This window comes from Salmo salar, chromosome 04 (genome assembly GCF_965601325.2).
Source record: "Salmo salar chromosome 04, fSalSal1, whole genome shotgun sequence".
NCBI classification, from domain to species: Eukaryota; Metazoa; Chordata; class Actinopteri; order Salmoniformes; family Salmonidae; genus Salmo; species Salmo salar.
This window is the reverse complement of record NC_138294.1, coordinates 50869639-50890958: the sequence shown is the minus strand read 5'-3', so window position 1 is coordinate 50890958 and position 21320 is coordinate 50869639. Positions and strand designations below refer to the sequence as shown.

Sequence of the window (21320 nt, the reverse complement as noted above, 5' to 3'; positions counted from 1 at the left end):
AGCCTGTAGGCCTTCTTAGCAGCCCAGGGGACCTGTTCCCCACTGGTCTCTCTGTGTCTGTACACACAGCTAGCGCTAATGCAGCCATTATGTAGGACTTCTGGGCTGTTCCACCTGCACAACACAAAGCCACAGTATTGACCCTTTTACCTACTGTGCACATTCAGTTCAGCACAGCTCACACTGCTGAAATAAACAGACCCCAAACACACAGTGGACATGGAAGATACATCAAAGAAGTTGCACAGTAGGTTAAAGGAGCAGCCAAAGAAAGGTGAGGGAAAAGGAGAATTTTTTCTCCTGGAGTGGAGCCTGGAATAAATCAAGCTCTAGGCCTGAAACAAACCCTTTAAGAGTTCACAGTCTCATGTGTCACGGATGGAGAGTGCAGCTTCAAAAGGCCGGGAGCAGGAAGAGAGCGGGCAGCCCAGAGAGTGGATGGGTGAGCCGCAGCACTGGCAGGGCACTGGCTTTAACAGGGAGGTGATTGGATTTAGAGAGCAGGTGATTGGGTTTTGAAGAAAGGAGACTCAATGCCATTTTTCTCCCTACACAGCAAGTCCTGAACTCTCCAGATCTGGAGACAGCCCAGTGCAGCCCATGTAGCTATCGCTCATTCACTTACAGTCTGTTTCATTTATAAGCATATCTATTTCATATATTCCAATCATTACATCAGACACACTTAGCCATGAACAACAGGAAACCCTGCCGAGCAACATTCAATATCCCATCCACCTCTCGCTTTTTGATTCCCAGTGAACTTCATCATTGATTTCAAATGCACTTCCTTCACACTTTTGTAATACACACTCTGCCATGCACAGCCACAGAGGAGAGGAGAAGGGGAGTACATGCAGAACTTAACCCCCCAGCTGATACACGTGAGGGGTGGGTTTGCATGCTGCTTGCATCAGGGTGCCAGTGGGAGGTGTTGGCTGTCTGAGCCAGGCTTCCTCTCCGTCTGATCCCCTGCCCATGGGCATGGGGGGGGGGGGGGGGGGGGAAGCTGCTCTTCCTGAGATTTCACACTGCTCCTCTCTGTTTGATTGCAAATCCTCCCTCTCCCCACCGGCTGCTTTCCAGTGTGTGCCACAGCGCTTGTGATCGATGGGGAACAGACATTAGAGACCCGCAGTTCATAGAAAGATGGAGGAGAACAAAATAAAGTCATTATAGCTGGAAATTGACTGTGTGGTCTTATAATTATATAATTGTGGTTAATGCTAAAATGTTCATTTATGAATGAAACATTTATTCAAGGCACCCCACGGACAGTGGAAACAACACCCAATGTATTCATATATCTTTACATACTCTAGGCGTTCTCAATAGAGATGGAGCGTGCTATCAAAACAGGCTGTGATTAGATAGTGATCTGTTCATGCATAGTAGGATAAATACAATTCCGGGGTCGTGTTTGTTTTTCAGTGACATACTGAGCGTGTTTACTAAAGCATTCACAACAGTTCCCTTCGGTAAGCAGTGATACCTGACACTTTGTCTCCCTCAAAAAGAGGGAGTGAGAAAACAAGAGGCAAATAAAATATGTGGCAAAACAGAAACACAACAAAACACTAAAAATATCACATGTACACAAGGAATACACAATTTTCACGAATGAAATTGGGACTTTTCCTTGTTTTCTAGAAATATTGTTTTGACGTGTTTGGGATCATTTAGCATATACATTCTGCATACGCAGAATAACAGTCAAATTGTCATGGGAATTGTGGGGATTCTCTTTGAGAGGCTGACACTCGAGTGAGAGGAGAGGCAAACAGCATATCCTCCCAGTGATCATCCCTGCCCATCCTCCAGTCTTTAGCTGCTCTGTGGAGCCTTTCCTCAGGCTAAGGAAGCAAATCTCAGCTTGTGAATTTTTTACACAAAAAAAATGAGAAGTGGATACATTTCAAGAGAATATTTGATTAATTATTGAACCTGTGTCTGGTTTACTTTCTCACCGATAACGATCCCCCTTGAAGAGAGAAAGCGTCAGTAGAGCTTGTCTGAAGGCCACTCGGCCCCTGCCTACCACTCCCACCCTCCCAGTTGTTCCTGTCTGTGGACTAATCCCTTTCATTCAGCTTCCTGTGTTTCTGACCAACTTTTAGCTACGAGGAAGAGAGGTCAGCGCAAAGGTCCTTTGAAGAAAGTCTTGGAATCCTTAGATAGAAATAACCAAAGTAAAAAACCACGGCAGATCTAAGAGTGGCTCAGATGTGGCAGAATGGGCAAGAGAGGAGAGACACAAAGGCTCAGGTGTTTCTGTGAGGCCAAATGTTTTGGTTAAATGACCTTTAAAGTGCATAACAGAGCTCCCAACTGCCCTTCACTGATGGTTTTGTGGGATCAGCTGCCTACTGCTGCAATAAATCATGCACTATAGAGTGTAGTTTAATATAGGTCTACATTCAATGCAGCATTTGTATTGGCATGACATTGGCCTTATTACACTACCAGGATGTTTGGAATGGTTTGTTTTGTCCTAATACATTTTAATGTGCTTTGGCTGAGTAAGGATACTGGCTCTAACTTGAGGCTTATCATACTGATATTTGCCTACTATGGTATCTTGGGATCTTTGAGATCAATGCTACTTACATTTGGCTATGATAGTAGCCTATGTTTTGGTTTTATGATGCTTCAGTAATATTTGTCAGTTTGGTGAGAGCTTTGTTTGAGCGTGTTTGGAGAGCAGGTGGGGAGATCTTCTGTGTGACTGCAATGCTGCACTGTTCCTTGTTGAGGAGGCAGTGGCCATGAACCCCAGTGAATTGTGGGACACACTCCACTGGCTGTGAGAAAGCCTTAAAGGCCACAGCGGCTCCATTCCACAGTGACTCGCTGGAAATAAGGAAGTACATGTCAGACCCACACAGTTCCAGTCCCTCAAGTGCTATCCATCATGGAAGGGCAGTGCACTAGTTCGAGAGCTGTTGAGCGGCTTTCGGTCCCCGTCGCACTGTGATGGAGAGATGACCCCCAGGGCCTCTCTCTAATGCCAGTCTGAGCAGCCCAACTGGGGCGGAAAACGATGTGGCCCCAAGCCAGCTCCCCTCCCCAAATTACTGCGTGTTACCTGCTCTATGAACCCAGGGATGGTGAGACTGGGCTTAGCAAACCAACGCCACTAAGACCCACAGAACTCCATCACCACTTTCTATATCTGATCCTCTAATGACCCCCTTCCATGCCGCCCCCTGCCTGCCCTGGACCCCCTGTTGCTGCAGTGGGACCCACAGCCGAATGGGCCCTCTCCAGTGGCTGGGAGAAGAGATAGGCTAATGGAGACATTGTTCTGCCTTTCTCTTTATAACCACATACTCTCAAGTCCCAGCTCTCACAGATATCATCACTTCTAAATCTGCAGCTTCAGCTCGCCGGTTCCTGCTGATAAGGTGCTAGCAGGCACAATCCTATCCGAGATTTTTCTATGTACAGAGAATGATATATTTCTATTAAAGTAATACATGCACACACATTGTAAATAGAGCTTTGAGATACTGGCACACTCGTCCACTTTACAAGCTTAGCCGTAAAACCGTACATTTACAGTGAGTGCGTGGTATTAAGAGCAGTCATTTAATACTTGGAGAGTGTAGTTAGAAAGATTATTTAAGGGACCTAATGTGTATTCATATCCGTGTGCTCTGACTCTGACAAATAGCTACAGTAATTCATAGTGATCATCTATGTTTCACAGCACTGGCATGGCTTTAAAGAGGCTTATTCATTCACCCAGTTTTAATTTCAAGTGAAAAGGATTTCGGGATTTTGTCAATAGAAACAGAACGAATGTCAAAAATGTGAATAATATGAGAATGTTAATAAGCACTGTTTGATTCAATCACGTCCCTCGTGATTTACGCTCTTCTCATAATACTGTGGCTGAAACCCCAAAAGTGACTTTGATGAACACAACAGTGAAGAAATGGAAATACAGAACAATCTCCCTGACATCCATTTCAAATGCGACATGGAATATAGCCAAAATGAATTTAAGTTCCTGTCAAAGCAGCGCTGTTATCAACAGTATTATCAAAGCCTTACAGCGAACTGGACTGGCCTCACTGAATGATGAAACTTTTGGGAAATCTTTTTAAGTGGAAGAAAAAAATTGTGAAATTGCCGGCAATGGGTAGAATTTGGGCAGTAGAATAATAAGGACAGCATCGTAATGTGGTTGCTACTGCATGTTGTGGCTGCAATCTGTTTTATAAGCTTCCATTCCAATCCTCCAGGAAGGACAATGAGCCTATCTCCTATATGATACGGTCAATGGTTTGGTCCTTACCCTGTCCTCACTTAGTCCATCCCAATGGTCTCTCTTCTCTTTAGGGGTATCATTTTACAGTCATTGCAGTGAGTGGGTCGATGCATTGCCAGTGATTACAGACAGATAGATAGGAGTTTTCCAGACTGATATTTAATTTAATTATTTAACATTCATTTAACTAGGCAAGTCAGTTAAGAACAAATTGTTATTTACAATGACGGCCTACTCCGGCCAAACCCGGACGACGCTGGGCCAATTGTGCGCCGCCCTATGGGACTCCCAATCACGGCCGGATGTGATACAGCCTGGATTCAAACCAGGGACTATAGTGACACCTCTTGCACTGACATGCAGTGCCTTGGAGCACTGCGCCACTCGGGAGCCGAGGGGCCTCTAGAGACATCTATGACACCCTAAAACATCATCACTACATTAGCCTTTTGTGTTCAGCTCCATTGCCCCATAAACACATCACCAAAAGGGATATTGTGAAACATTGTCCATAGTGTCAAAGCTCGTGGCAGGTTAGAGAATGTAATTCTGCTACAGTAAGAAACTTCTCTACCACTGACCTGCTTGCTCTGCAGTAAAGATACCAACAACAACTAAAAGAATTGGGGGCAACAAACAGCAGCAGCTGATTGGAACTGAGCACAATAGCTGTGCCAGAATGTGCTCTGTATTAAGGCCAGATTGCTCATGACAACTTGCCTCAGGGGGACCCTTTGCATGGGACTGCATTGTTCACACATTTTCAACCAGGCCCAAAATAAGCTGTGAGTCACATGACCTATCGCCTCTAAGGTGGTGGCAGTCCCATGATATGCCTGCATAGGCCACTGTCCTGGGAGAGGCTGGCACAGGCCTCTGCAATCAATTCTACTAACAGGCAGGGACTCTGACAAGGCCCAGCACCATCTGTCTGGGCAAAACCATGCCCCCGCATCGCCACGCCACACTGGCACCCGGGCAGCAGCCCAAACTGGCACCCGCAAGACAAACAAGCCCCCTCAGACTCACACTGACTCTCAGTCTGTCTCATTCTCTTTCTCCATGTCCCCCTCTCTCTCCCTCTTTCTCCTTCTTTCTCCCTCAAACACAACAAAAATCAGTGCAGTACACACACACACACACACACACACACACACACACACACACACCCCCCCCCCCCCCCCCCCCCCCCCCCCCCCCCCTGCACTCACATACACACAAGTATGAACATGGACACACGCACAGACAGAAAAACATGCACAAACCCACCCACCCATGCACAGACACACATACAGGTGCTCAGTGGCATCCACATATGGCACCCTAGTGTGACATTAATTAGTTACATGTAGTCTGTTGGGTAGAAGGTGGGTGCAGAGCTTTTGAAACAACCACAGAACAAAACAATCTCTGATAGGAGTTCAAAAGAACAGAAATATAAGGCTACATGCATCATCGGAGACATCTGAGGGAGAAAAATCACACAGCATCGCTAATGGTCCTCATTATTATGCAAATGCCATTTTATTAAATTTTATCCCTTTCTCTCACTGGCCCATATGTGTAGTGAGTCCGCACAGAGGCAGACAGAGTGAGGCCCCATGCTGAGCACCTAGCCACATGGAAATACCTCCATCTGGGGTGCCCAGAGAGACTGTGTGTGTCAGTGTATGTGTGTGTGAGTGTGAGCATGCCCTGGTACCTGTCTCCAATACACAAGGGGTCCCATCTGTGCCAGTGCACACGCCACCACAGCCAGGGGGCTGAGCACTGATCCTAGTGGGAATCATCACCAACCCGGGGGAAAGAGGACATGACTAGAACACTGGGAGTAATGTTTTCACTGACCCAGAGTTTATGAGAATCCTAATTATACTGCTGGTCACCACTGACCCAGAGTATGCTGCAGCAGTCACTGACCTAGAGTGTATCATCTATGAGTGGGGGCTGTGGGCCCATTCAGGGTCCCCAGTGACCCGGACAGAGGGGATGTAATGGGGACAGTGGAGTGTCAAACACTTGAGGTCATTGATAATGTGAGGCAATGGCTGCGCTGGGGCTCGTTACTGGTCTGGGTTACTGCCTCATTGGTTTAGATATGATGGAAATGAGCTAATAGAAGCTGCAATGAGCATAGCTTCTCATAGTCATGACAGAAAGACTGGCGGCATTTCAGAACTCATATGAAGCAGAATCAAAACAACTCAATTAAGCGTTGAAGGAAGTACTATTTTACATCTGCAAAGACTTAGCTTGTGAACACCCCCACCACACACATGCACACCTAACACAGACACACACACACACACACACACACACACACACACACACACACACGGTGTGTGCACATGCACACTCAAACACTCACTCCCACTGCTTTAGACGCTTGTTGCAGATGTGCTAAAGTGTAAAAGGGTGAAAAAGGCATTTGAATAAAGCAGAATTCATGCACATGTATACACCACAGTGGAGAATGCACATGGGAGAAAGAAACCTAATGTAGAGCACTCCAACACAGCCTGGAGTCAAGAATGGAAATACAGAGGAGGCCTACAAAGAAAGGAACTGGAGAAATCAATAGCTGCAGATCATGTAGCATACAAATCAAATATCACAGATCTTCCGAACGCTGTCTGAACCTGCTCTCTGAAGACAAGAGGCTTAGCACCAGGGAAGTGCATGCTTCCGTCTCTATCAGTGATCCAGAGCCTGAGTCAAAGACCACACACTCCCACCCACACCACACAGGCTTATACCACCCGAGCAAGAGAACACATTCCATTACACAGTATCAACCCCAATTGCTTTCACAAAACTAGCCTTAATATAGTGGTTAATTAAAAAGCCACAAGAAACTACCACACATAGTTTCTTAGGTCAATCAGACTAGACATAGAAACCTAGGAAATTAGCTTTTTTGCAGTACATTTTCTCACATATGGTGAGCAGGAGATATTTCTGTATAAGATAGCTTGATGATAACGAAGGGTGTTGAGAAATCTACCAGAGTAGTTTGGAATTCACGTTGGCACTCAAATAAATGTGGGATTGTTGTAGTGTGGGTTAGCAAAGTTAATTGAAGGTCTAGTTTCAGTTTCTTTTCAGAAAGACTAACTTCATGCGACCTTCAAGGCATCCTGAACAACATGAACAAAGGAGGAAGTGTAACAAAAGACAACAGTGAATCATAACATCACTGAGTCATCCTAACTTCAATCTGCTAATACAGACTGACTACCAGTTCACACAGCAAAGGACAGAGCTGGACATCAACCATTACAGCAGGCAGCAGCACTGATACAGACAGATCCAGAAAATCCAGAGTTCATAGAACAGAAGGCCAGAGTGAATCATTAACCACAGTTCCTCCTGCTGTGGGCCATAGACACACTTTTAAAATGTAGATTTCCCATAACAAAAGGCCAGCCTGCATTGTAAACCACATACACGTCATTCCATCTGCGGGCCAACGACACACACGCTGAATGTTTCGAGTTCACATATTGCTTTTCATCCACCTTAAATGCAGTGACACCTCCCTGCTTTCCACCTGTCAATCATCTCAGGAGCCGTGAATAAAGCTCGGCATTGGTACAGCCGGTCACCCTGTCGCTCAACTTCGTTCTAACAGAGCAGGAAAAAGACCAGGTGGAGCTGGGGAGGGAGCAATCCCTCTGTCTCGCTCCATTCCTTTCACATCCATCCTTTTCTGTGGGCCTTCTCTGTAATCTCCCTGAAGTGAGTATCACATTTTAATTAGGTCTATCCATTGTTAGCGGTTCATCTCCCAGCTCCCAGTCCCTACATGCTGCTACGTGCTCACCCTGTTGGCTTTGCATCTCTGTCAAAGACGACACAGTCCCGGCTCCCTGTCAGCATCCAACATCTCCCTCATCTCTCTGTCTTTTTCATTCTTTAACCGCTCCAGCTCCGATCACAATCTTGTCCTCCTGCCACCAACAACAAACAAGACAACAAAGTCCTCTGTTCTTTAAATGGAGTTTTTTTTCTTCTTTTTCTCAGCCAATATGCTTCCTTGGAAAGAATACAACACAACAACAGAGCCAGAAAATAAAGCATGCATAATATATCATATGTGAGGGAAGTGGCTGTGAACGCACAGAGCAGGAGACTGGCCCCACCTGTTAGCGTGTCACTCATCCTCTCCCCCAACACACATCGTTCCCGGGTGGAGCTGACATTTCTCTCCCTAACGTTTCCTTTCTCTTCCCTGTCTGCTGCTGGGCGGCTGACAGCCACTCCCCACATGGGGCGACTGAGGCTCTGGGAGAAAGCCACAGGAAGCCATGTTTTAACCAGAAAAAAAGGAAACAAAGACAAAGCCATGCTTTGGAGTAAAAGCAGTGGAATAGGTAAAAAGGCTTAATATTGGAGACGAAACCAATGAGGACATGTTGTGGAACAGTAAACTATTGGCAAGCAAACATAGTTGAAGCATTGCCCTTCTGGCTGGTGCTTGCATCCAGTGTATGATTTAGTGCATTGTGGTACAGGACTAACAATGCACTACGCTGAGCCTTAAGGACCCGCGGTTCTTATTGTCAGTGCATGCATGGATAATCTTAATAGGGTTATTGCTCTTTGCTATGGGTAAAGGCTTTTCCATGGACCTAGATGTCTGTGTGTATTAGGCATAGTGCACAGCACAGGAGGTTGATGGCACCTTAATTGGGGAGGATGGGCTCGTGGTAATGGCTGGAGTAGAATAGGTGGAATGGTATCAAAGACATCAAACACAAGGTTTCCATGTGTTTGATGCCTTTCCATTTGCGCCGTTCTAGCCATTATTATGAGCCGTCCTCCTCTCAACAGCCTCTACTGGTGCACAGCATATATGGATGTGGTATTGTGGTTTGAGCACTCTATACATAGCAAAAGGAAAGCATATCTCTATATCTGGCACACCTAAGTACACTTGGCTGCAGAGAGAAAGCTTGGCGTAAAGAGGGGAAAATGTTTACGGCAAACACACTGTTGTCTACACAGATATCACAGAGCAGATTTATTTGGAGGCCAAACGCTCCATTAGTTGGGGTTTTTAATTAGCACACTTGTGAGAGAGGGTCATTAGGAATGACTTACAGCTCTGAGAGAGGGATGAGAGGGCCTGCTAAGGGAAAAGACAGAAACACTGCTGACTCCCTCTGACACCACAACACATAGATCTATCTACCCACTGGTCACAGACATCAATTCAACGTCTATTCCACGTTGGTTCAATGTAATTTCATTGAAATGACCTTGAAACAACGTTGATTCAACCAGTGTGTGCCCAGTGGGTATCTATCTATCCATCCATCCATCCATCTGTGCCACCAGCCAAAACAACAGCAAAAATGTCAATACAACGCTCTGCAAACACAAAACACATAAGATGGCACCAGAGAAGAAGGCTAATGGTTTACGTGTCCCTAATCGATTGTGTTTTTTTTTTTATTTTGTACATAACGTTGCCGCTACCTTCTCTTATGTCTGAAAATAACTTGTGGACGTCAGAACTGCGTTTACTCACCACGAACTGGCAGAATCCTTTTTTTCCTTTAACCTCTTGGGGCTATGTGGGACGCTAGCGTGCCACCCGTGGTGCACCCCATCAACAGCAGGTGCATTTCAAGAGCGGCAAATTTGAAACCAAATAAATGTCAAAATTCAAATTTTTCAAACATACAACTATCTTACACCCTTTGAAAGATAAACATCTCCTTAATCTAACCACGTTGTCCGATTTCAAAAAGGTTTTACGGCGAAAGCATAAAGTTAGATTATGTTAGGAGAGTACATTGACAATAGCTGTGTGTAATGTTTTGTCAATTCAAAGACAGGCGTCACCAAAACCATAAAACCAGCTAAAATGATGCACTAACCTTCGACAATCTCCATCAGATGACACTCCTAGGACATTATGTTAGACAATGCATGCATTTTTAGTTCTATCAAGTTCATATTTATATCCAAAAACAGCGTTTTACTATGGCGTTGATGTTCAGGAAATCGTTTCCCTTCAATAACCGGCAGTCAAGTCAGCACCACAAATTAAATAATTAAAATTAGAAAACATTGGTAAAATATTATATTGTCATTTAAAGAATTATAGATTTACATCTCTTGAACGCAATCGACTTGCCAGATTTAAAAATAACCTTACTGGGAAATCACACTTTGCAATAATCTGAGCACTGCGCCCAGAAAAATACGCTTTGCGATACAGGCAAACGGCCATGTTGGAGAGATCTAAAATCGAAAATACTATGTAAATAATCCATTACCTTTGATTCTCTTCATCAGATGTCACTTCCAGGAATCCCAGGTCCATAACGAATGTAGTTTTGTTCAAAAAAGCTCATCATTTATGTCCAAAAAGCTCTGTGTTGTTAGCACATGATCTAAGCCCGCCGGACTTCACTTCATGAACGAGGGGAAAAAATATATTTACGTTCGTTCAAACATGTCAAACGTTGTATAGCATAAATCATTAGTGCCTTTTTTAACCAGAACATGAATAATATTCAAGGTGGACGAATGCATTCTCTTTTAAAACGTATTGGAACGAGGGTACCCAACATGACCTCGCGCGCCAGAGTCTAATCGGCCATCACCGTTCCAAGGCTCTTGTTCGGTCAGATCTCACAGTATAAGACTCAAAACACTTTGTAAAGGCTGGTGACATCTAGTGGAAGCAATAGGAAGTGCCAAAACATTAATCAGCCCCTGTGTGTTTCAATGGCATAGGCTTAAAGGTAATTCAACACATCAGGTATCCACTTCCTGTCAGAAATGTCTCAGGGTTTTGCCTGCCAAATGAGTTCTGTTATACTCACAGACACCATTCAAACAGTTTTAGATACTTTAGGGTGTTTTCTATCCATATATAATAAGTATATGCATATTCTAGTTACTGGGTAGGATTAGTAACCAGATTAAATCGGGTACGTTTTTTTATCCAGCCGTGAAAATACTGCCCCCTAGCCCCAACAGGTTAACAACTCCAACGAGCCCGACGTGAACAACGTACTGCTTTCCCGGGAACAGGCCCAGATACCGGTCATTTGTGTGAAAAGAAGATGGAGAAAAAGGGGCCGGAGGGCGGGCTGCCTTCTGAGAATTCAAAGGCGATGGAATAATCCCCCACTTCCTTCCATTCTGCTAGCAAACGTGCAATCTTTGGAAAATAAAATCAATGACCTACGCGGAAGATTAAACTACCAACGGGACATTAAAAACTGTATTATCTTATGCTTCACGGAGTCGTGGCTGAACGACGACATTATCAACATCCAGCTGGCAGGTTATATGCTGTATCGGCAGGATAGAACAGTGGCGTCTGGTAAGACAAGGGGCGGCAGACTATGTACTTTTGTAAACAACAGCTGGTGCACGATATCTAAGGAAGTCTCAAGGTTTTGCTCACCTGAGGCAGAGTATCTCATGATAAGCTGTAGACTACACTATCTACCTAGAGAGTTTTCATCAGTTTTTTTCGTAGCTGTCTTCATACCACCACAGACTGAAGCTGGAACTAAGACCGCACTCAACGAGCTGTATTCCGCCATAAGCAAACAGGAAAATGCTCACCCAGGGGTGGCGCGCCTAGTGGCAGTGGACTTTAATGCAGGGAAACTTAAATCTGTTTTACCAAATTTCTATCAGCATGTTAAATGTGCAAACAGAGGGAAAAACTCTGGACCACCTTTACTCCACACACAGAGACACATACAAAGCTCTACCTCGCCCTCCATTTGGCAAATCTGACCATAATTCTATCCTCCTGATTCCTGCTTACAAGCAAAAATTAAAGCAGGAAGCATGATCAATAAAAAAAAGTGGTCAGATGAAGCAGATGCTAAACTACTGTTTTGACTGTTTTGCTAGCACAGACTGGAATATGTTCCGGGATTTCTCCGATGGCATTGAGGAGTACACCTCATAAGTCATTGGCTTCATCAATAAGTGCATCGATGACGTCGTCCCCACAGTGACCGTACGTACATACCCCAACCAGAAGCCATAGATTATAGGCAACATCCGCACTGAGCTAAAGGCTAGAGCTGCCGCTTTCAAGGAGCAGGACTCCAACCTGGAAGCTTATAAGAAAACTCGCTATGCCCTCCGATGAACCATCAAACAGGCAAAGCGTTAATACAGGACTAAGATCGAATCGTACTACACCGGCTCTGACGCTCGTCGGATGTGGCAGGGCTTGCAAACCATTACAGACGACAAAGGGAAGTACAGCCGAGAGCTGCCCAGTGACACAAGACTACCAGACGAGCTAAACTACTTCTATGCTCGCTTCGAGGCAAATAACACTGAAACATGCATGATAGCACCAGCTGTTCCGGAAGACTGTGTGATCACGCTCTCAGACGCAGCAGATGTGAGTAAGACCTTTAAAACTTCTTAGGGATCAGGCCCCTTTTTCTCCATTTCCACCTGAATGACGTGCACAAAGCAAACTGCCGCTCAGGCCCTGAAGCAAGGTTATGCATATTATTGGTACCATTGGAAAGAAAACACTTTGAAGTTTGTAGAAATGTTAAGATAATGTAGGAGAATATATCACAATACATATGGTTGGAGAAAATCCAAAGAAATCCAACCGGATACTTTTTTTGAGATAGACCATCCTCTTAGAAAAATGCAAGAGAAAGCTCATTTGTAAAATAGCTCCCTGGGAGTCAGCAGTCTATGTTCAAAGTTTCAGGCTTGTAAAAAACTAATATGAAAAAATAGTTTTTGTATGAGGACACAGTCTTGAAAATCTGTGTCTTCGCACGCCATGATGTAGTTGCGCTCCTGCTAAAATCGGTTTCCTATTGAACATACTTCTTTCAGAAAGATATATTATAGTGTGATTACATTTTAGGGTGTCTGAGGAGTAAATACAAATGTATTTTGACTTGTTGAAAGAAAGTTTAGGGGTAGATTTTCGGATTCCTTTCTCTGCAAGTTGAACGAGTGGATTACTCAAATCAATATATGGACTTTTTCAGATATAAAAAAAGATTTTATCTAACAAAATGACACTACATGTTATCTCTGGGACCCTTTGGATGACAAATCCGAGGAAGATTTTCAAAAAGTAAGTGAATATTTAATCTTTATATGTGAATGTATGAAACCTGTGCAGGTGGAACAATATTTGGATGTGGGGCGTCGTCCTCAAACAATCGCATGGCATGTTTTCGCTATAATAGCTACTGTAAATTGGGCAGTGCAATTAGATTAACAAGAATTTAAGCTTTCAGCCAATATAAGACACTTATATGTACCTAAATGTTTAACCGCTATAATAACTATGAGAATCTATTTGAATTACGCGCCCTCCAGTTTCAACGGAAGTTGACCCGCTAGCGGGACACTAAACAGGTCAACATTCACAAGGCCGCAGGGCCAGACGGATTACCAGGGTGTGTACTGCAAGAATGCGTTGACCAACTGGCAAGTGTCTTCACTGACATTTTCAACTCTCCCTGTCTGAGTCTGTAATACCAACATGTTTAGGGCAGACCAACATAGTCTCTGTGCCGAAGAACACTAAGGCAACCTGCCTAAATTACTACTGACCCGTAGCACTCACGTCTGAAGCCATGAAGTGCTATGAAAGGCTGGTCATGGATCACATCTACACCATCATCCCAGAAGCCCACTCCAATTTGCATACCGCCCTAACAGATCCACAGATGATGCAATCTCTATTGCACTTCACACTGCCCTTTCTCACATGGACAGAAGTAACACCTATGTGAGAATGCTATTCATTGACTACAGCTCAGCGTTCAACACCATAGTGCCCTAAAAGCTCATCAATCAATCAATAAGATGGGACTAAACACCTCACTCTGCAACTGGATCCTGGACTTCCTGACGGTCCGCACCCAGGTGGTAAGGGTAGGTAACAACACTCCCGCCACGCTGATCCTCGAAACAGGGAACCCTCAGGGGTGCATGCTCAGTCCCCTCCTGTGCTCCCTGTTCACTCATGACTGCATTGCCAGGCACGACTCCAACACCATTATTAAGTTTGCCGATGACACGACAGTGGTAGGCCTGATCACCGACAACGACAAGACAGCCTATAGGGAGGAGGTCAGAGACCTGACCGTGTGGTGCAAGGAGAACAACCTCTCCCTCAACGTGATCAAGACAAAGGAGATGATTGTGGACTACAGGAAAAGGAGGATTGAGCACACCCCCATTCTCATGGAGCAGGTTGAGAGCTTCAAGTTCCTTGGTGTCCACATCACCAACAAACTAACATCATCCAAGCAAACCAAGACAGTCGTGAAAAGGGCATGACAAAACCTATTCCCCCTCAGGAGACTGAAAAGATTTGGCATGGGTCCTCAGATCCTCAAAAGGTTCTACAGCTGCACCATTGAGAGCATCCTGACTAGTTGCATCACTGCCTGGTATGGCAACTGCTCTGCCTCTGACCGCAATGCACTACAGAAGGTAGTGCGTACGGCCCAGTACATCACTGAGGCCAAGCTTCCTGCCATCCAGGACCTCTATACCAGGCGGTGTCAGAGGAAGGCCCTAAAAATTGTCAAAGACTCCAGCCACCATAGACTGTTCTCTCTGCTACCGCACAGCAAGCGGTACTGGAGCGCCAAGTCTAGGTCCAAGAGGTTTATAAACAGCTTCGATCCCAAGCCATAAGACTCCTGAACATCTAATCAAATGGCTACCCAGACTATTTGCATTGCCCCCCCCCCCCCCCCCCTCTTTTATACCGCTGCTACTCTCTGTTGTTATCATCTATGCATAGTCACTTTAATAACTCTACCTACATGTACATTTTACCCCAATTACCTCGACTAACCGGTGCCCCTGCACATTGACTCTGTACCGGTACCCCCCTGTATATAGTCTCACTTTTGCTATTTATTTTTAAACTGCATTGTTGGTTAGGGTAAGGGTAAGTAAGCATTTTACGGTAAGATCTACACCTGTTGTATTCGGCGCATGTGACTAATACAATTAGATTTTGATTTGATTTGATTTGTCACTAACACTGTCTACCCTCTAAAAAACACACAAACAGCCCAAACAAATCCCCGCCTTAGGTCACAACCCTGAATCGCTCATTTTACAAACACAAAACACTTTACAAACACAAAATACCAGACTACAAACTACTATTAGATACAACACACACACTGCAACTCACAGAGAATTCAGGATCGTACCGTTTTCAGGGTGCTCCATTTCCCCGATGCTGCCATCCGGGGTGGTCCTCTCGTAGTGGTCCTCAGGCAGGGTCAGTGGCCCGATGCGGGGGCCTGATGATGACTTACTGCTGGGCGTCTCAGATTCCTCCAGGCCACTGTCATAGTAACTGTGCTGAGATGCATCCTGCACCGGATTGGCTGTGGAGAATGTCACTCTGCGATGGGGGAGCTGAAACCAGAATAGAGCTCCATCAACATAAAAGTCTAACAGAAACCTTCTTAATAGAGGAGCATAATGATAAACGACAGAAGACCATGTCCTATATAAAGCATAGACTCAACTCTATTAGCTGTAATGGAGTTGACTCCGGTGGGAATCTCCCTCTTACAGAGATAAGTTTACTAAATGTCCAGTTGCCATATTCAACAATGGAAAGATGACTTCTCATGGCACACACACAAGCACACTCCCTCACCCATGCACACCCCTCGTAAAACGGAGGAAACCACTGATACAGCATAAAATGCCTTATTGCCTATTCTGTGCTGCTAAGAGTCTGTGGTGGAGATCAATAACCCAGGTCTGTACTCCACTCTCTCCTTCTCCATCCTCCCCTCTTCTTTCAGGCGAACTAAACAGATCCATTTTAGCAGGGATTGGAAGCATTTGGACAGTCATTTTAGCACGTATACTGTACAGGAACCAGCTTTTAGAGCATACATTACCATCAACACTGGGTTGTTCATCAGGTCTACCAGACCACTAATGCTGCCACGATGGTTTCGTTATTATCAATCATTTATAATCTAGCAACTCTTAATTTACTCTCTCTCTCCTCAGTTTCATTCATTCTGTCTTTCTTTCTTTCTTTCTTTCTTTCTTTCTTTCTTTCTTTCTTTCTTTCTTTCTTTCTTTCTTTCTTTCTTTCTTTCTTTCACTCACAATCAGTACTTCCTTTCTGTGTTCTGTAGTGCTGGCCAACATATGCTGCGTGTAAACTTCCTCCTCCCACATGCCCCAGTGCAAATGGTCATGGCCATACAAAAAGCCCATCGTTAACATTTGCACAGGAAAAGTTAGTGAGCTTTATCCATCAATTTAAGCCTTACTAAACGAGATGTTTACTACTTCTAAAATCGCTCTCTCACTGTGTTTGTGTGTGTAATGTACGTGTTTGTGAGTGTGTCTTAGGGCATAATCTTTTATGCGTTTCCTCCCTTAATTACATTATTTGATTTGAAATAAGGACCATAATGTGACGTCTTGATGAGTGGTAAAACAAATGTCTTGAGAACCTCTTACAAACATCCTAACATGCTTCTTAACGACGTCCTGGTAACTGACAGGGAACTACACAAAGGTCCACCAGAGAACATTCCCTTGGGACAATTACGTGATGTCCTACCCTGCAAACAAAAGTTTGTCGTTAGGACGTCCCTGGAGCGTCACAACATTTTTGCCTAAAGTGGTCAGGATGTTGTGTCATGGTCCCCTGCAGGTTTTGTCTAGTTCCCAGTTTGTCCCGGGGATGTCCCCAATAATGTTTTTAGGATGTTCTTGGGATGTTGTGTCATGGTCCCCTGGAGGTTTTGTCTAGTTCCCAGTTTTGTTCCAGGGATGTTCCAAGGACATTTTTAGGACATTCTCGGAATGTTGTGTCATGGTCCCCTGGCATCCTAAAAATGATCCCGGAACTAGACAAAAGCTCCAGGGGACCATTTATTTTGATTTATTTAACCAGGCAAGTCAGTTAAGAACAAATTCTTATGTACAATGACGGCCTAGGAACAGTGGGTTGTTCAAGGGCAGAACGACATATTTTTACCTTGTCAGCTTGGGGATTCAATCTAGCAACCCTTTGGTTACTTGCCCAACGCTCTAACCACTAGGCTACCTGCCACCCCTGCCGACCATAACATAACGTCCTGACTACTTTAGGTGACCATGTTGTGACATTCTAGGGACATCTTAACAGCAAATTTTGTTTGCAGGGACGTTCCTTTTGAACATTCACGCAATGTCCTGAAGATGAGTAAAGTTAAAGTCTTGAGAACAACCTAAAAAGGTAATGACATGGTCCTCAGTGACAACCTGGAAACTTACAGGTAACTAGACAAAGGTTCACCAGAGAATGTTCCCTTGGGACCATCATGCAACGTCCCCTTGACCATCATGAAACGTCCCCTTGTGGTCATCGAATGTCCCACAGATAACGTCCTGTAGGTACCAAATAGGAACCTTTTCGTAATGTTGTCTAATTGACATCAAAATACCTTATTATAAAGTTATTCAGTGACCAAACCGGGACCTGTACTAAACGTCCTCTTATGGTCCTGAGGATAACATCATGTTTTAATATCCCTAGAACGTTCTCAGAACGTCAGTGGGATAACGTCTGGCCAAGACTTAATGGGACCTAATCGGAATGTCGTCTAATGTCCTGAGGACATCCCCTCTTTGCTGGTTTGCTTTACTAGGATGAACCGAGGTAATGGTATTCTCAAGGAGAACTCTCAGACTGTGATTAAAGGTCTCCAAGGCAGACACATTACTATTTAAATGTAAGGGGGCATTTAGTTGTTTAAATATGGATTCTTGCTTAAACTGCTCCTCCAGGCATAGCTACAGAGTCAGCATTTTGGTAGGCTGGGAGGCCGAGAGGCTGGGGCTACGTAGATGGGAAATAAGATTCCCCCTTTTAGTCTGAACACAACTACTCCACCAGGCCTGGAGGGGGTACAAAGAGGAGACAGAGAGGGAGGTGGAGCAGTAGAGGGGGCATCAGGCTGGTAGTCGGGATCAACGCTTGGGGCTAGAGGCGACTTGCAGGAGATTCTAGAGGACTGGAGGCTGGAAACTCGGAAAGATTTAGAGCTGGGGGTGGGGCTAAAGCAAAATCAGAGAGGACTGTATGTAAATGTGAATATCTAATCAATCTGATCAGTGTCACATAGAATTATCCTTCCTTGCTCAATGTCACATGGTTTGATCATGATATGAGTGCAAAAGAATATACAGATGGGATTTGTCTGAATCAGAGAGTTTGAGGCCCAGACTGAGGATTCGTCTGGCCTGGCACAGTAGAGCGTAAATTATGCCCTGTAGCTGGCTGATGGAGCTGGCTGTTCTTCTCACAGTAGGTGTGGTCTGGTGAGAAGTGTTGCTCTAATGGAAGGAGAGACATTCTCAGTTCAGCATGGGCCTGTTGAGGCCGGTGGGAGAGCGTTTTTGTTGTTGTCTGTGAGTGATTCATTCACACCATTACTCCTGCATCCTGTCATTTGAAACGGTGTGAACAGTGAGATTTGTCATTAGTGGCAGCTACATTCACACTGGCTGATGCTGGCTACAATAATGCAGGGCTTCATAGTGACAACATTATGGCATTTCAAGGCCACTGCACTCATTGTTAAGTGCATGATTTCCTGGGTATAGAAAGGTTTTCCCATGGAGGGAAAGGTAGTCTCAGAGACAGTGAAGAGCATGAATACACATGAATATAACTCACCAAATGGCAATATATAAGGGTTTGGTAATCTAGCCATCTATGTGCTCCCTCTCTCCTCTCTCTCCCTATCCCCATCTTTATAAAAAATTATGTTTTTTCCTCCTTCATCCTTATCCTCTGTTCTCCATCCTATCTAGTCTCATCTCCCTCTACCCTAATTCATGTTGACCCCCGTATAGTGTCTCCCTCTTGTTCCTGCCTCTTGCCCCTGTCCCCCTCCCTCCCCCCTCTGTCTCTTGTCCTCTAGTTTTCTGGTAGCTGTGTCTCTTTGATAAGCCTGCAGTTTTGAAGACTCCAGTTCCACACTACTTGCCTCCAAGCTATTGCACCTACAATACAAAAACAACTATATGATAGAGAAAGAGAGAGAGAGAGAGCAAGAGAGAAAACAAGAGGGGGTTCGGTCAGTAACAGAGGAGACGGGAGTGAAATTGAAAAAATAAAAACAGATCTGAATGCAATTCTTTCACTTCTGCTTCACGTTCTATGATTTTATGCTTGCTGCATCTCTTCAGAGGTACACTCCTTCATTGTCATATTTGTTCGTGCAGCTCATATTTTCTGTGCTCTCCTCCACGCCTTCAGAGAACGCGGCTCATTGATCCCCGCGTACACGCCCAGACTACCAGAGCCACAGCGTACTCACAACACACTGTAACTAACTGGGAATGCTGCTAGGATTTACATGCAGGGCGGCTAACAAACTGTCAAGAGTTTACAAAACACACAGGGACTCTCTAACTAATGCCAGAGTTTGAGTTGAACAAGGCACTGTTTATACTGCTATAAACCTATACGACAGTATTGGATAGAGAGTTACAGACACACATGCATTGCATTTTGTTATGCTAGGATTTAATTGATCTTGGCAAAACTATGTCAAATGATTATGTAGTAAATCTCCAGATTAACTTTCAAGAAAAATCCTTGACTCCCTTACACATACTGTGAACCAAAATAGATCACAAGAGGCATCTCCCATACTAGAACTAGCCTTGCAGTAAAGCATCTGACTTTGATCAGTTAGAAAATAGGTAAATTGCTAAACACCCGGTCTCTAAAAAAAACTCCTCTTACTGGAATTGGTAGTTGTTACAAGCCCATTTACCCCCACTTCCTTCTAAAATGTCTACCTTGGCTCTGATTGTCCTAGCTAGACCATTACCCCTTTCTATCCCCTTTTCTCTCTCTTTCTCTGCTGTCTGTTCAATGCTCCCTGCAATTCTCTCTACCTCCCTGGAAAAATCCTACTCTCCCACCATACTCTCCCCGTTGTCTCAGTCTCAATCTCTCTCCGCACTGCTCTCTCTCCCTCCATCTTCCTCTATCCATCCCTTTCTGTCTCTCTGTCACTCTCCCTCTCTTTGGCAGAGTAGCTTGCCATTGGGATTTAGAGGAAATTGAATTGAATTATGAAGGAATTTCTCTGCAGTACGATTGGCATAATTTCCCCCCTCACAATAAAACATCATTCTCATATCTCTCGGTGTGGGAGAATGAAAATAGGCCGTGCACAATTCTTTCTCTCATCCTTTTAAATTGAATTTTTCATATCACAAGGCCATGGAGACATCTGCCATTTCCTTTAAGATGGGCAGAAACCCATTTCATAACATCCGAAAGGCACAGACTGTGATTCAATGGGGAAAAGTTATACTTCCAACAGCAGTGTATGTATTCCTCAACACTGAATGATAACAAAGGGCAGCATAGATCTCAGCAACTTGAAAAGGTAAAAGCATACCAGTACTATAAATTGTATATGTTTGCCTTCACAACCCATTTGGAGCACTTCATTCAAACCTTGGTGGAGCGGAGTGTCTTATTCCTAACCTCACTCTCTCTCTCCCACTCCTGTTGTCTCTGCCTCTCCCTTGGGCATATGAGGTTTTCTGTGTTTTAAAAAAAATATTAAACTGTACTGTGTACAAATAAAGAGGTAGCGGGTCTCATTCAATCTCCACTCCTTTTGTTTTAAGAGAACTAGTACTGAATTGACAAACAAGGTAGGCTTTTACAGAAGATGAGAAAATGCTGCCTACATTAACATAATGAGAAAATGACAGTAATTGTCCTCCTTTACAATACCTCACCCATTCCAAGTAACAAGAAATGTTAAAAACCTCCCTGTAGAATATGAAATATAGTCACACAAGGCTTTGTCAATCAGGCCAGAAAGAGGGTGTGGAGGAGAGGAGAGATGGAGAAAGCCAGACACCAGAGAAATTAATCCGCAATATCCACTCCCTAGTGGGTACCTTAGTCCCCCTCAAAGTTCTCTCTTTCAGGGTGAATATCTCTATTCCTGCGCTATCGGGCTGGGAGGCATGCATGGAGCTCCAATTG

The 21320-nt window shown here is 44.4% G+C and overlaps 1 protein-coding gene across 1 annotated transcript in view; it reads right to left on the bottom strand.

Annotated features, from left to right (window-relative positions):
- Nucleotides 1-21320, bottom strand: part of LOC106603262 (protocadherin-1) — a 96894-nt gene that overhangs the window by 5602 nt on the left and 69972 nt on the right. The window contains exon 4 of the mRNA XM_014196662.3: nucleotides 15484-15694. Within this exon, the coding sequence (XP_014052137.1) occupies nucleotides 15484-15694 (211 nt within the window). The remainder of the gene's footprint in view (nucleotides 1-15483; nucleotides 15695-21320) is intronic.